This window comes from Ascaphus truei, chromosome 2 (assembly GCF_040206685.1).
Source record: "Ascaphus truei isolate aAscTru1 chromosome 2, aAscTru1.hap1, whole genome shotgun sequence".
Taxonomy (NCBI): Eukaryota; Metazoa; Chordata; class Amphibia; order Anura; family Ascaphidae; genus Ascaphus; species Ascaphus truei.
The window spans coordinates 145049949-145064925 of NC_134484.1; the positions used below are offsets into that span (position 1 = coordinate 145049949).

At 42.6% G+C, this 14977-nt stretch overlaps 1 protein-coding gene across 4 annotated transcripts in view; it reads right to left on the reverse strand.

The window, feature by feature from the left end:
- PIEZO2 (piezo type mechanosensitive ion channel component 2) overlaps positions 1-14977 on the reverse strand; it is a 504990-nt gene that overhangs the window by 157906 nt on the left and 332107 nt on the right. For all 4 annotated transcript variants that reach the window (XM_075585381.1, XM_075585382.1, XM_075585380.1 and 1 more), the window contains exons 6-7: positions 9884-10094; positions 7919-8132 (exon numbers count right to left, since the gene is read on the reverse strand). In XM_075585381.1, coding sequence (XP_075441496.1) covers positions 7919-8132; positions 9884-10094 — 425 coding nt within the window. The remainder of the gene's footprint in view (positions 1-7918; positions 8133-9883; positions 10095-14977) is intronic.

The window sequence follows — 14977 nt, forward strand, 5'->3', positions numbered from 1 at the left end:
AAGGTTAAAGGTCAACTCTGCTTTACTAGAGAGCATGTGGTCATAAATGCGTTTTCTTACACTTCTGGTAGGCTTTGTCCAAACAAATTCCTCCTGTTTTGAATTTAGGGTGTATTCAAAAATGTATTTTGGGGGTTTCCTCTAATTTTGGCCATATTACCCTTTTTCTTTCTATACTCCATTATAAAATGCTATAGGTACGGATGGAGTACAATTTACTTGAATTTTGGGCGCAAGGAAACTGCAGCAGAACGGAGCCTGACCCCGGCATCCCCACTCCCAAAAACTCAGTACACTAATTTCCCATAAGGCGTAACACCTCGTGGGTCCTTGCTTCTGAATAGGGCTCCCACTACATTAATTCTACCGGGCCACACCAGTCTGGAAGAACTATGCAGAGAGAGAGAGCAGACAGAACCGGTCCCTCTCTCTGTGTCTCCCCACACAGCTCTCCCAGATTGCTCCAAGTGATGTGCAGGGTGCAAGTGACTCGTGGTACACTTAACCTTTTTTATTTTACATCAAATTCTGATGAAGAAACACAATTGCATTCTCAATGGACATTGCCTAATGCTTTTAAAGGATGGTTTCTTATTGACTGGGTTGCTTCTAAACTTATAGCACTGCCAACTAGACAGTGTTAATGTTTTGTAACCAATTATATTTTTAATATCTGATAACTAATTAGTTCTAACAATGTAGCCTTGTATATGTTCAGGTACTCATATAGTGTATACTAAATCTAGATGTATATGTAAGGGGGTCACCCCCGGTTCCCCTGATTTTCCTTTGCCCCCTGCCTTACCCCTGTGGCAGTGGGGGAAGGGGACGGCGACTTCTCCCGGCGGGCACCGCCCTCTTGGTTTTGGCGCGAGCTTCGCCCATGCGCAGTAAAGATCGCGCACGCGGTCCCCATAGAAAAGAGCTTTGCCAAGGACTACAATTCCCAGCAGTCTCTGGGGACTGCACTTTCACCCTTGTCACAGGCAGCATTGAAGCCAATAGAGCTGGCAGATTCTCATGCTGCAGAGTTGCAACAATGTTGTGGGCAGACAGGGTTTTTGTCAGTTGCAGCACGTTGGGCAGTCAGAGACCGGAGCAGCCCAGGGAAGGAGGTAGGGTACAGGAGTCAGAGACTCCCTGTACTAGGCCATCACCCCCAGGGCCCGAGATAGCTCAGCTCCCCAGTAAGGTGAGTGTTGCCAGGGGCAGCCCTCAGGTTAGGGACCCTGCCACTTACATTAGTGGGAGCTGGGAACGGGAGGTTATAGATAGTTGGAATCAGGGAGCTGTGAGGGAAGGAAGGGTGCGGGGAGCGAGTGCAGCTCCTGCCCCATATAGGTACCCACACCCCAGGTAGGCCCCAACTCCCCACTAGATTAGTGGGTAAGTGCTTAGGGAGGCCCGAGATAGGGACACTGCCCTTACTGTAGAGTGCTGCCTTGTCAGAGTCACAGCGGTCAGTGCTGTGAGGTCTGACAGGCAGGCACCTTGTTGCACAGCACGTTGGCTGTTAGCGTTTAGTGAGGCTGAAGGGACTTGGGTAGTTAGGGGAGGGGGACAGGCCATAACCCCTGCAGGCCAATAGGAGTTCCCCAAGCCACTACAAGTTGCTGTACTACAGGGACAGGCCCTAGGTTAGGGTTCCTGTCACGTTAGTACCACTTAGATAGTTAGGGACTCAGCGGACGCTGCGGTCCCTGTGAAGCGGTTCGGACCCACGTTGGGGTCCGCAGAGACTATTCCAGAGGGAGACCGCCCTGGCGGTCTGCGTACAAAGGAGTCCGGTGTAGGATCAGACGGAACCATCACACGACGGATCCTTTGTGAAGCCAGTTGGAGATCCGAGCACGGGAATGCTCGGCAGGTACTATCTAACACACAAGTGCACCAATGGGCCCTTAGTATAAATAGTGACTGCGCAGTCACCCATTGCCTAACTCTGCAAGAGTGCAGGACATTGGGTGGGGTTCTTTGGACACTGGGTGGGATCACCTGGTGTTGGGGAAGCGTCCTGCGGGACGTCGCAGTAAGTGTCTCCTCGAGAGGGGGACACCTGTTCTGATATGTTATGGTATTGATGTGATGATGTGTTATATGCTGTTCCCAGTAAATGGTATTAGTTAATATATAAATCACTGTGTATGGTATTATTGATTGTCCTGCGAGGAACCACTCCCCCTCTGGTGGGAGCCATCGCAGGTGGAGGCGCTGCGTCGTTGTAAGTGAGTACCCCTAGTATAATTGCTCCAGGTTCCCCGTAGCGGAAGCTCAGCCCTCCTGCGAGCCAACAGGTAATGCACCACACCTATGGTAACACCGAATGTTTCTCTGCTCCCACAGTGTAATCTGCGATTGGGGGGGGGAAAATACCCGTTACATATATATGAATGATCTTGATGGCACATTATTACAGTATATGTAACTTATGTTATGGGGAGTAAAAACAGAAACAAAAAGCTACACAAGAAAATACAAGCCCGCAAAACAGTGCAAGAAGCCAGTACATAGGCATTTCTCTAAATTCCTACTGCAACTGCTTTGTATTTCTACAGTATATTCATTATTGCAGTTGCATTTACACAAAAGACCCAGTAGGGGACACTCTCAATTTATTTAATCATTGCATGTTCATACAAATGTTCTTCCAAATAATTATGATTAAGAGTATACAAGAACAGTGACATTCACAACAAAGCACCTGTTAGAATCCTTACTGGATGGCCTAGAACTCATTTGGAAACTGGCCAAGGACTCTATTGTTTAGAGAGGTATATAATGATGTAACTATAAAACACATGTTAATGCACCTCCAATAAAAGAGAAATGCATTGACTGTCTGGAGTCCAGCGTCCGTCTCTAATGTAAATCAATAGAGCAGAGCCAAAGTAGTCCAATAGTCAGAACTACACAATTTCCAGGGCTGGAGTAAAAATTGCTAGAAGTAAAAATTACTTATTGTAAACTACACACACAAAAAAACATTGGCATATGAAAGCAGCTACTGTGATTAATGTCTGTCCAGTGCAAAGAAAACAAAATAGCAACCAGGAAGTTATAGTTTTATAACTTCCTGGTGACTATTTAGTGACAACTTGCTAATGGAAAGTGATATGTACAGTACAGTGGGAATAAAGTACCATCACTTTAGCAGAGAGAAAAAGAGACAACACATTTCAATTGAAGCCCCCTCAACAAATCGTTCCCTAAGCTTGCCACAAGCAAAGAATCTCACATAGCAGGTCTGAGTCAATGTTACAAGTTACCCAGGATCCACACCTCTCAGTTTCAGAGATATGGACTTCCAAAGTTGCATTTATAGAAATAAAGAATGGCACTGGTAATTATGACCAAAGAATAAGAGGAACATACCTGCATGAGCCATGATATTTTGGTCTGCTGAACGTGCAAGGACATTTGTCCTAAACTAGGGGACTGTTGATAATACCAGCAAGACCTGCTGTAAATGTACTGGTTCAGAAAGATAATAGATTCTTTGATAAATGGGGAAAAGGATCCAAGATGATTTTTGTGAAGACCTAAAAGCCAGTCTACTAAATACAACAATGGGAAACTCAGGTGGGTCCATTAAAGAGTGACTTCACCATTCAATGTGCATTTCCACTCACAGGTTTCATAGGCTAAAGCGAACTGTTTGACATAGCTTTAAAAATAAAATGTCAATTGTCAGTATTTGTAAATCACTTGTTCAAGTCTGAAAACAATCCTTTCCTTTTCTTCACAACAGGGAGTCAAAACCAAAAAGGAGATGGGAGGATTTGTGTTTGTCCAACTCCAGTTTAAGGACACTCTTACCATGTCAAAGGGCAGTAAGAAAATGAGACTACATGAGATAAAGGCAGAACAGCCCCCCATTACTGACCAATTCTCTTTTCCCTATTTATGATTTATGAAGTGTTTTATTATAATAATATATATATTTTTTTGCTGTATCTCTGAAAATAATTCCCCCATAATAATGTCAATGGAAGTTTTAGAAATCTCCCACATTTTTGCTCCCAAATCTTCTTGAAGTAAGCTTTCAGATGTTGGCCAGTATGTAACGCACCCTACTGCATATTCCAGATTTTTCAGATCACAAACATTCTCAGGATAAAATAGTTTAAAAATCATTACATTTGTCTGACTTTTTTTTATGGAGATGTCAATCCTCTACTTAACTTACAGTAGTAAGCTTATTGTCATTAGTTGAATGTAGTCCTATTGCGGACAGTAGTACCATTTGGGGCAGCTGTACAAGTTGCAAAAGAAGCAACCCCAGTAGTTAGTGATTGCTTCCAAAATTAATTTCTCAGACGTAAAAACTGAAGCAGTTAATGCAGCCCATTGAAACATATGAAATAGCAACATCTATACAGTAATTACAATTCTTTAGCAGCACCTTCTTGACGAACAAATATATATTTTTGTGATGTAACCGTTCCAAAAGCTATTATTGTTTCTAAAGTGATTCATAGAGTTTGTTTGTGAATAAATGTTTAATCTGTTAACTTTCAATACCAATTTTGAATGGTACAACTTCTTTAAGAGTAAAAATATATATTACACACACACACACGCACACTCACACGCACACGCACACGCACACGCACACACACACACCTCTATATATAGGGTCCATGTCAAAATGGATTTGAAGCAAAAGGTGACACTGTGTGCTCATTTGCATGTCGTTTCCCAGAATCTCTTGCTGCAGTGGAAGCATTGTATGCTAGGCGATAATGGTGAAAAGCAGTGTCTAAGGCTACGCTCAGGGTGCCGGCGTCGCGATGTAGAGTACGCGCGCCACCCTTGCGCACTTTCGTCTCCCGAGCGGTGTGTGAACATCCAAGTCCTGGGCTGCAGGAGATTAAGGAGGCGGACGGGGGCGTAGCGAACGCGTCATAGAACTGGTTCACCCTCATTGGCTAAACCAGCTCACGTGACGCTGACGTCATGCTACTGCTATTCAACACGAAAAAGAGAAAACTCTTAGAGATGCACACTACTCTACTGGTACAACAAAATAAATACATTTTATTTGAAATGGAACTTTAAAAAATGAACAACGTTTAAAATCTATATTGGAGCGCTGAAATGTCTAGTGACTTTAGATAATTCTTAATGTTGTAATGGAACAAACTAACTTATAAACGGCTAATAGTTTAAAGTGCCTAATAGGATCCCTAGTCAGAAGTAATTATACTCATATGTAGTGTATTAAACAAATACGTCTGTCTGACTTGATGTTTATATTGTACCTACTAAATGATATGTGTTATAATCTGGTCACAGATATAATTTTGTTATGTTGTTTAAATGTGACCAAACATCTGAATTAGAACCACTCCGATGTGTGTGTCCTTATAGCTGCAGTTCAAGCAATATCCTGCATGTGTGGTTTTTTTTTTAATAAATCAGTTCTGTAGTAAGAAAAACTACTTTTAGCATTTTCTGTTTTAAAAAAAAAACTTTGAAAGACCAATTTTCTTGTATTCTATTTTAACAAGCATGTTTGTTCCTATAGCAACCATTTACATTCCCCAGATCTAAAGATGTCGCCAAACTTTGCCGATCAATAGACGGAGAACGAATTGACCGGCAGCTATGCAGTTCTTTAGGTAAGTAGAGATTGCCCACATGAAACTATTGAAGTTAAAAAAATAAATAATAATAAAAAAACGGGAGCTTGAACTGCAGCTTTAACATCATAATGCAATCCTAATCACAAATGATTCAACATAACAAAATTATATCTGTGACCAGATTATAACACATATCATTTAGTAGGTAAAATATAAACAGTGAAGCTTGCATAACGTTTCAGGCACCTGATGAAGAGGACCACCCCTGAAACTTTCACGTGACGATCACGTCGTCTGTTGCTAGCGTGACATCATCATGCAGAGGACATACGGGCAGAACTGTGATGATCCGGCGTGGCTTATGAGCTGAACATCCAGCTGATTCACTCCAGGCTGCATGCCGTGAGGCTACGGGACTGCTACAGCCAGCAAAGACACATTACTACTGGCAGAAGTAGACATCATGGTTATATGGTCCCCCTGTACCCGATACCTGTTCCCAGATCTCCCGCTCCCATGTGATGACCGTTCTAGCTTTGAGTATTTACTCTACATGCTTTTAACTTTCTACCCTCTTGTAAGTGCATGTCCTATCGATTGGGCTGCTCTCATTTGAATAAATCCCTTGCATCCCCAGATTTATGCTATGGAGCCTTTGCTTCTTTTTTGTTATCTATCGATAATGGAAATATTACTGTGTGCTCATTTGCATGTAGCAGCTAGAGAATGCACTAGAATATGAAAGATCATGGGTTCAATTCTCCTCCCCCAGCATGTCTCTCCCCCCCAGCATTTCTTTCCCTCTACTCCCCCCAGCATGTCTTTCTCTCTCCTCCCCGCAGCATGTCTCTTTCTCCTCCCCCCAGCATGTCTTTCTCGCTCCTCCCGCCCAGCATGTTTTTCTCTTTCCTCCCCCCCAGCATGTCTTTCTCTCACCACCCCCAGCATGTCTTTCTCTCTCCTCTCCCCCCAGTATATCTTTCTCTTTCCTACCCCCAGCATGTCTTTCTCTCACCACCTCCAGCATGTCTTTCTCTCTCCTCTCCCCCCAGTATGTCTTTCTCTTTCCTCCCCCCAGCATGTCTTTCTCTCACCACCCCCAGCATGTCTTTCTCTCTCCTCTCCCCCCAGTATATCTTTCTCTTTCCTACCCCCAGCATGTCTTTCTCTCACCACCTCCAGCATGTCTTTCTCTCTCCTCTCCCCCCAGTATGTCTTTCTCTTTCCTCCCCCCAGCATGTCTTTCTCTCACCACCCCCAGCATGTCTTTCTCTCTCCTCTCCCCCCAGTATATCTTTCTCTTTCCTACCCCCAGCATGTCTTTCTCTCTCCTCCCCCAGCATGTTTATCTCTCTCCTCCCCCAGCATGTTTTTCTCTCTCCTCCCCCAGCATGTCTTTATCTCTCCTCCCTCCAGCATTTCTTTCTTTCTTCTTACACCCTTCAAATCCTTCTCTCTCTGTTCTTCCCTAATTTATATTCTTTTTTTAACTTAATCTATTTTCTCACACATGCTTTGTTTCTATTTTTTACACCTCCATGTATCCCTTCTCTCCAGCATCTTTTTCTCTTTTCCTTCCTTACACTCCCCTTAATGTCTCTCTCTTTTCTCCCTCTTTATGTCCTTATTTTCCCTCTTATGTATTTCTCTTTTTTTGTCTTCCTCTATAAATGTCTTCTTTTCTGTCTTTCTCTCACAGATGTAGCCCTCCCCTCTCACCTTTCTCAGTGCATCTGCCGCATGCTGCAACTTCAGCCCCGCCCACTGAATGAGGCTCCACCCCCTTCCCCACTCACTTTTCTCAGTCGGTCTCTGCCGCAACCTGTAGCCCCACGCTGAGGCCCCGTCCATTGATGGAGGTTCAGGAAGGAAGGGATTTTCCTCTCTGCCTCCTTCCTGCATCTCAAGGGGCCCCCTGTCAATAATGAATGTGCAGACAGGGGAAAGGACGACTAAACCCACCGGGCCTGAGATAGCAGCTCTGGCTTTCCCCCCCTGTCGGCAGCCCTGAAGGGGGTGACCCCATTTTGACTCCAATTGCTCACAGCTAATTTTTAACCTTTGTCAAGTCACTTTATCTCCCTGGGCCTTAGGCACCCAAATTAGTCTGCAAACTCAACAGGGCAAAGACTTGAAAAATAATAAATACGCTATATAAAAATGACTCTACTATACTAAAGTGCCATATAAAAAAAAATTGATATCTTAATATGTATATATTGTTAGTCAAAGAGAAGAGGCTATACCCATCCAGCATGCCCCCAAAAAAGGACCAAAATAATTTCCAGACTTTGAAGCAAATACATTAGAAATAATTAATTGTAATGACTTACCTGGCATAGTAGTCATTTGGTGGAATAATCTCCTGAAAAAATTGCAACTGGTACAGATAAAGTCCGGTCAAGTGCCCTGCACTGAATATGGCCATTAATACACATAGACAGCTGAATATCAGCGGATCAAATACTCGGCAACAGGACCACCATGTGCATAGCCCCAAAAATACAAAGAAATACACAGCTGAGGTCAATGAAGGCAACATCATGCCTAGAAAAAAACAACAAAAAGAAATAAGTGTCATATGGACCCAGTAACTGCCAGATGTGGACTGGCGTGTCTCTGTTGCAGGTTACGTCCTGGATTCCTTGCATGGTGCATCTCTCAATTAATTGGTAAGGGACCCTACTTGCAAGGAAGCAATATCAGACTTAATACATACACATAGGGACACAGAGTATCAGATGTAAGTGTGGGTGAGAACTTGGGTTCCAGTGATCATCAATCAGTGTGGTTAAGAACAAAGGCCAAAGTCATGCCACACAACAAATAATGCTTTAGATTTTAGGAGAGCTGACTTTTCAGATACCGGAAAATATCCAAGGGATTATTTGACAGGGTTGGGGTATTAGAGTAGAATGCAGGAGCAGTGGGAAAATCGAAATACTAAATGCAATAGACCTTTGTGTCAGGCAGGCTTGTAAAAGCACAAAGAAAAGGAAGCTAATGTGGTTATCGAAGGAGGTGGCAGGTATTGTAAACGTTTAAAAAGACAGATTAGGGGAAATATAGGCAAACACAGAAGAATGAAGATACAGAACTATGTCAGGTTAGGCAAAAGGAAGCTAAGTCAATAATCAGATGTCCAAAGGCCCAGCAGAAGAGAATAGAACGCAGCATATAAGTGAACGGAGAGAAACATAAGGAGAAATACAGTCGTTATTGAGACACAAAACGCACCAGAGGGAGATGACGCCATTTAATAGCATAAGAGTCGTTCGGGGTTACTGCACCAACTGGCGCTCACCAGCGGGTGTAATAACGTCTGCTATATCTGTAGTAAGACTAAAGATAAAGAGAGACAGAGTGCTACCCAGTGACTTGTATACCTTCCCAAATACTACTTTATATCTTACGCTGAGAGAGACCTGTGAACAAACAAAATACAACTGAGATACCTAACAAATATGCTCATTTCAATCATTTGAATATACTTTGCATATCCAAATGACCATATTTCTCTCTCTCTCTGCTCTCCAGGAAAAGCCCTATTTCTGGGTCTGGATGGGAGTAACGCCCCTTTAGGTGAGACATGCTTGATGCCACGCTATTAGAAGCCAACGCAATGTTGTGCTAACTTAACCTAACGTTAAGCATACAGTATGCTAATGAGATATATAATTGATATTTTTGTATATAATTACTTTTGTGGATATGTGTTGAACTCTGGGAAAAGAATGCAAGTTGCTATTTTAGGGCATTTTGACAGTGCTCTGAAGCTAGAGGGTGGCAGGCTCAGGGACAATGTGGAGAAGTTCTTCTCAAGCAAAGAAAGGTGGTAGCAGCTAATACAGTAAGGGAATTAAAAAAATGCTAGGTATATATATATATATATATATATATATATATATATATATATATATATATATATATATATATATATATATATATATATATATATAAAAGAAATCCAAGCATTAAACATGGTCTGAGGTTTTACAGCCGATAGGAAAATGGGAAGATTAGTCGGGTCAAGTGGATCTGCTGTCAAATTCTAGGTTTCTTTGCTTACAACAACTTTGCTTTAAAAGGTCTGTGACATATAATAAATCTGTATTGATTTTATTTAGACTCACCAATGTTAGTCTAAATTTTCATAGCCATATATGGGGGATGATTCGCTAATTGTCAACGGTCATTGACAATCGTTAATGACAATGCTTTGGAGAAAAAAAAAGAGAGTATAAAACATAGAATTGTTATCAAATTTGTTTAGGAAAGGGATGATAGACAGCACCAACCTGTTAAACCAAGTAAAATTATAATAACGACTTTTCCAGCGGTGGTAATAATGTTGCCGATAAACTCTTTAAATTTTGAAGCGAATGAGGCGACTTTGCGAAGAAGTCTTAACTTTGCACTTTCTTCGACCTCATCATTCCCATCATCTTCTCCATCAAAATCGTCATTGTACATTAATGCATCATCATGGTCCAACATTCCTGCTTCTGTCTAAATGCAAAAACAAGAGGATTGGTAAAATACTCAAGGGGAAAGTATTCCTTTCACCATTTTTTTTTTAAATCTAAAAATAATGAAATGCTGCAACATTTACATGATGGGTAACCTAGAGGTGAAAAAACATTTTTCTGTTTGAGACTGTGTCTAATGTTCCTATGTTAATGAACGGCTTATATGTGCCACAGATTGCTCCACGTCACAAGCTTTTTTGGTTAGAGAAAAAAGGAAATGACAGAAACGTACGATTTAATACATCTCATAATATGTGCAGTGTAACATTGATTTCTACCAGTAATATTGTCACTCCCCAGACAAAATCTAATGCGCATGATGAAAAGTTGGAGCAAAGTATTGAGATACATTGACACAGAGACGTAGGATGAAAATACAGTACCTCTGTGTCAATTTCACTCTAAAATTAGCTGTATACAGTAAACTGCCCACTTAATTTTCAGCAATCAGTTCCCACCCTCTAAATATACAGTAGCCGCCAATGTAATTTTGTATAGCTCAGCATATAACTTTATACTGTAGATTGCTACAGCATTTTTTTCTCTTGTGGGTGTGACTAAAATGTATCTAACAAAACTATGTATTGTACATTCCAAACATTAAATGTTTATGTGTTAGTATCTGGGCATATACCTGAAAAGCAAGCAACCATTAGACCAGTAGTTTTCCAAAAAATTTGGTTAAGGAATCCTATAATTATGTCATGAAATTCTGCGGCAGCCCAGCCCTCTCTAATAGCTCATCTGAGATCACATGCATTGTAAGGAACCCCAAACCACTCTAATAGCACGTCTGAGATCAGATGCATTGTAAGGAACCCCAACCCTCTCTAATAGCGTGTCTGAGATCCGATGCATTGTAAGGAACTCCAACCCTCTCTAATAGCGTGTCTGAGATCCGATGCATTGTAAATTCTTCTGACAAATCAGCTACTAGCACCTACTTCAGAGGTAAATATCTCCGGAAGTAGGCCCCCCCCGGAGCTGAAATTAACAAGGTTCAGCTCCGGAGGCCCCCTGCTTCAATTCTATATTAAAAAAAAAAAAAAAACACTTAAATTTTTTTTTTGCTATCTTGGATTGCTCCTTTAAAGCATTTGCCAGCGCAAATTTCTCTCTCTCCCTCTCCAAATACTGGTTAAAGAAACAATTTATTTGCTGAATCTGGCAGTTTTCTCTGGGAGCAGTACAGTCAGTGTAAGCATTTTATGCAGCCCTCACTGGTTTAAGACAGAAGATGGTATGTGAAAGTTAGGAAAGCTTCAGCTGAATACTAGTCAATTGTTATGTAGGGTGAGCAGAATGTCACAGTGAGGTTAGTAAACAGTTACATTTTATATTATCATAAACAGAGAGGAAACAGGAGAGAGTTTGGTCTTCAACTATTATGTTTCTCCTCTTAATTATTCTACAACCTCTTTTCTCTTTCACTACTACATGCTTTTAACTTTTTACATTCTCAATTTGTTTTCTTTTCCTCTGATGCAATCTAAGGACGGAGGATGATTTAAAGATATCCCATGGACAAAAATTAAAACATGATTCTGTAGTGTCTTTGGGGGGGAAAAAGAAACAATTTACTTCTTGTCAAACTTCTGTAGCCCCTGTAAGTAAGAGCGGGCTACTTATCCTTCTACTACTGGAGTAAGCCCTGGTAAGGGCAGGCGCCAGTAGTAACCATGGGTTTTCCCTCCCTCACCAAGCCCTGTCTGGAGTGATAGAGGTAGGCCCCTGACTCTGTAGCAGGCCTGAGACAGAGGGGAGGTTCTGCTGACATCACAAGGGACAGGGCTGGATCTATTTAGTGGGATGTCCTGTGTGTGTCTGTGTCAGTTGTTGGATGTCAGTCTGTGGAGTTGGAGTGTCTGGCTGGTGTGTCAGAATCTGAGAGGAGAGTGGCAGTCTTGTATGGTGACAGGAGAAGCCATGCTGAGAGTGCTTGGAAGAGATACTCAGAGCCCCTCTGAGTAGAGCGGACAGAACTATATAGGTGAACCAATGCCCCTCACCCTGTTCAGGGGGTGAGGGGAAAGACATCTAGCCTCACCCATAGGGCCTACCCTGGGGTGGAGGCAGGGGTATTGCAGTCCCAACCAGGCCTCCTGCAGGGTACATTCCTGGAGGATAAGGAGTAGAGGAAGAGACCCTGTCGTGTTCATACATTTGGAGTTACTGCTGCCAATGAACTGCTGCTGTGTGTTTTCTTAGAGACAATAAAGACACTGCTGTTTTACACAAAGAGACTGTGTGAGAGCTGGATCATTCGCCCTGGGACCAGGGTTCTCTCTATAAGGATTTTATCCCACATCCCTGGGACTTATGGAGATGGAGGCGCTGCACCACCACTAAAGAATGGAGGCAATTACCCCAGAAGCCTGGCCCTGTTATTCCCCACACCAACACGGGAGACTCAGGCCCTCCTGTTCCAAGCAGGTATGCACCACCATACACATGTAGCCAGCCCTCAATACACCTTAGAGCAGGGGTGGGGAACCTTTTTTCTCCAAGGGCCATTTGAATATTTATAACATCGTTCGTGGGCCATACAGACACAGACAGGCAGGCACACGGCAGGCATGTAGGCACACAGAACCCCGCCCCCTACCTCTGGTAGTTGCTGCTGCTGCTGGGGGGATCGTGTAGGGCGTATGCTGGGGTAAGTATAGGGTGAACTGCTGGAGAAGCATGGGGGAAGTGCGGGGACTGCTGCGGGGGAGTGCGGGGAAGTACGGTGGCTGCTGGGGTTTGCTTCGGCTAGTACCGTGGCTGCTGGGGATCGTGTAGGGCTGCCGACGCCTCACACCACCTCCTCCCGATTGGGCGCGCGGTGGCCATTTTTTTTTTAATTAGCATGACCCCGGTTATAGCAGTTGCCTTAGCAGGGCCAGACCAAATGATTTAGAGGGCCTTATACGGCCCTCGGGCCTGACGTTCCCCACCCCTGCCTTAGAGGCACGATCTGTGTCTGGGGGGGGGGGGGCGGGGGGACATGGGCTACACTTCTATTGGCTGTTTAGTGATAATCCGCATCTTGATGCTCTCACTGAGGTCTTCAGTGATCCCTGCTTCTGACAGAATTCCTCATTGCCACCCTGATCAAGAAGTGAATGCTCATACAAGGGACAAATTAGGGGAATTACTGACTTGCATGGGAGAGTACAAACTTTTTAATGTATCTACAGTATGTTTCAGTCTCTATCATATCACAATTTCAGCTACAAAGTGACCACAGGTAAAAAGTATTTGTTGGCAAGCCAAATATTTGAAGCATTACATTGCTTCAGGTTTTGGAACATATATCTTTTTCAGCCATATGTTTTCACACATTACAGATATTTCAGATATTTATTAAGAAATCAATGTGTGTCCTAACAACACTGCAATTACTTATTGCCATTTTCCCTCTACATGGCAAGGAGTGAGAACAATTCCAGGGGGGGGGGGGGCAAAGGTTAAGCAGCAACACCTTTGTAATTGGTAGCCACCTCATTCTGTGGCGTTTAAATGGTTAAATAATGTTGTAAATACTATGAAAATACTAAGAGCCTTCATTGCATAATACATGTAAAAATGTCAAAGTGGAGATAAATCACAGGCAGGAAAGCAGCAATGCCTGTACTGCAGCTGTTGTTGCTACTATCACGACTAGGGCCAGAAAAGCTATTAGTCATTCCTGGGCTATTTTATTAACATGCAGCTTTTAACTGTATCATCAGATAGTCTATAAACACTAAAGCACAGAAATGTCCTAATTCCTCACTGAAGAATATACTAACACTGCTCAAGCACAACACCAACTGAGATTTTACACAGTGCTATCAGGTCAAGATGATGCGTAATGCATGGGACTGAATTGCATTGCTTTGCTGTAAAGGTACACTATATTCATAATACGACTTCTAAAATCATGTTCAATTCAAAGAGGCAGTCCAAGCGATGTGTGTTTTAAAAAATAAATGTTTTAATAGGATTGAAGAACGGGGTCTCCGGAGCTGAACTCCATTAATTTCAGTTTCGGGGACCCCCTGTTTCCCGAGATACTTGCTTCCATAGAGGGTGCTGGTAGCAGCTCTGACTGGGCTAGCAGGTGTTCTCGTATTCGTGGCTTCAAAGCTTCTGCGCCCTGTGGGCCAATAGGAAGCCATGACGTCATTAGTGGCGGCTTCCTATTGGCCCACGTGTCCAGGACCTTTAAACAGCCCCGAGATACCAGCACCCCTTGCGGACGTAAGTATTTTAGGAAGCAGGGGGTCTCTAGAGCTGAAATTAATGGCGTCCAGCTATGGAGACCCGCTGCATAAATTCTATTTAGTTTTTATAACACAAAAATGCAGCGCTTAAATGGCTCCTTAAAAAATGGTGATATTTACTATTCAAAGATTAAAAATAGGTAAAAGTAGTAAATGTGCCCAATTTGTCATCTTTAAAAAGAAAAATAATACGCGAATGCCATGAAGTGCTATTTTCTGCAAAAGTATCTGTAAAATATATGCTAAACTGACAGGGCGTTGGTGTCCAAGACAAAAGCAGCAACCTGCTCCAAAAATATTGTGTACCCCAGAGCTGGAAGGGCTACCAGAACAGGACACTGCCATACCTCTGAGAGCACTGCAACTTATAGATATTCACCTCTTCCACAAGTTACCCATTATAGCAATGTCCCCTTTATTCATTAGCTCATTGGCAATGATTACAGTCAATTCTAATTCAGAGAGACGGAAAGGACTCAATCCGAGATCTTCAGTTGTGCACTGGAACGAAAATGTTCATTTGCATAGGCACAAGACATTTTTGTAACCATAACCAAATGAGCAAAAGATAATAGATGGGAATATACTTTAACATGTTGAGAAATATAATTTA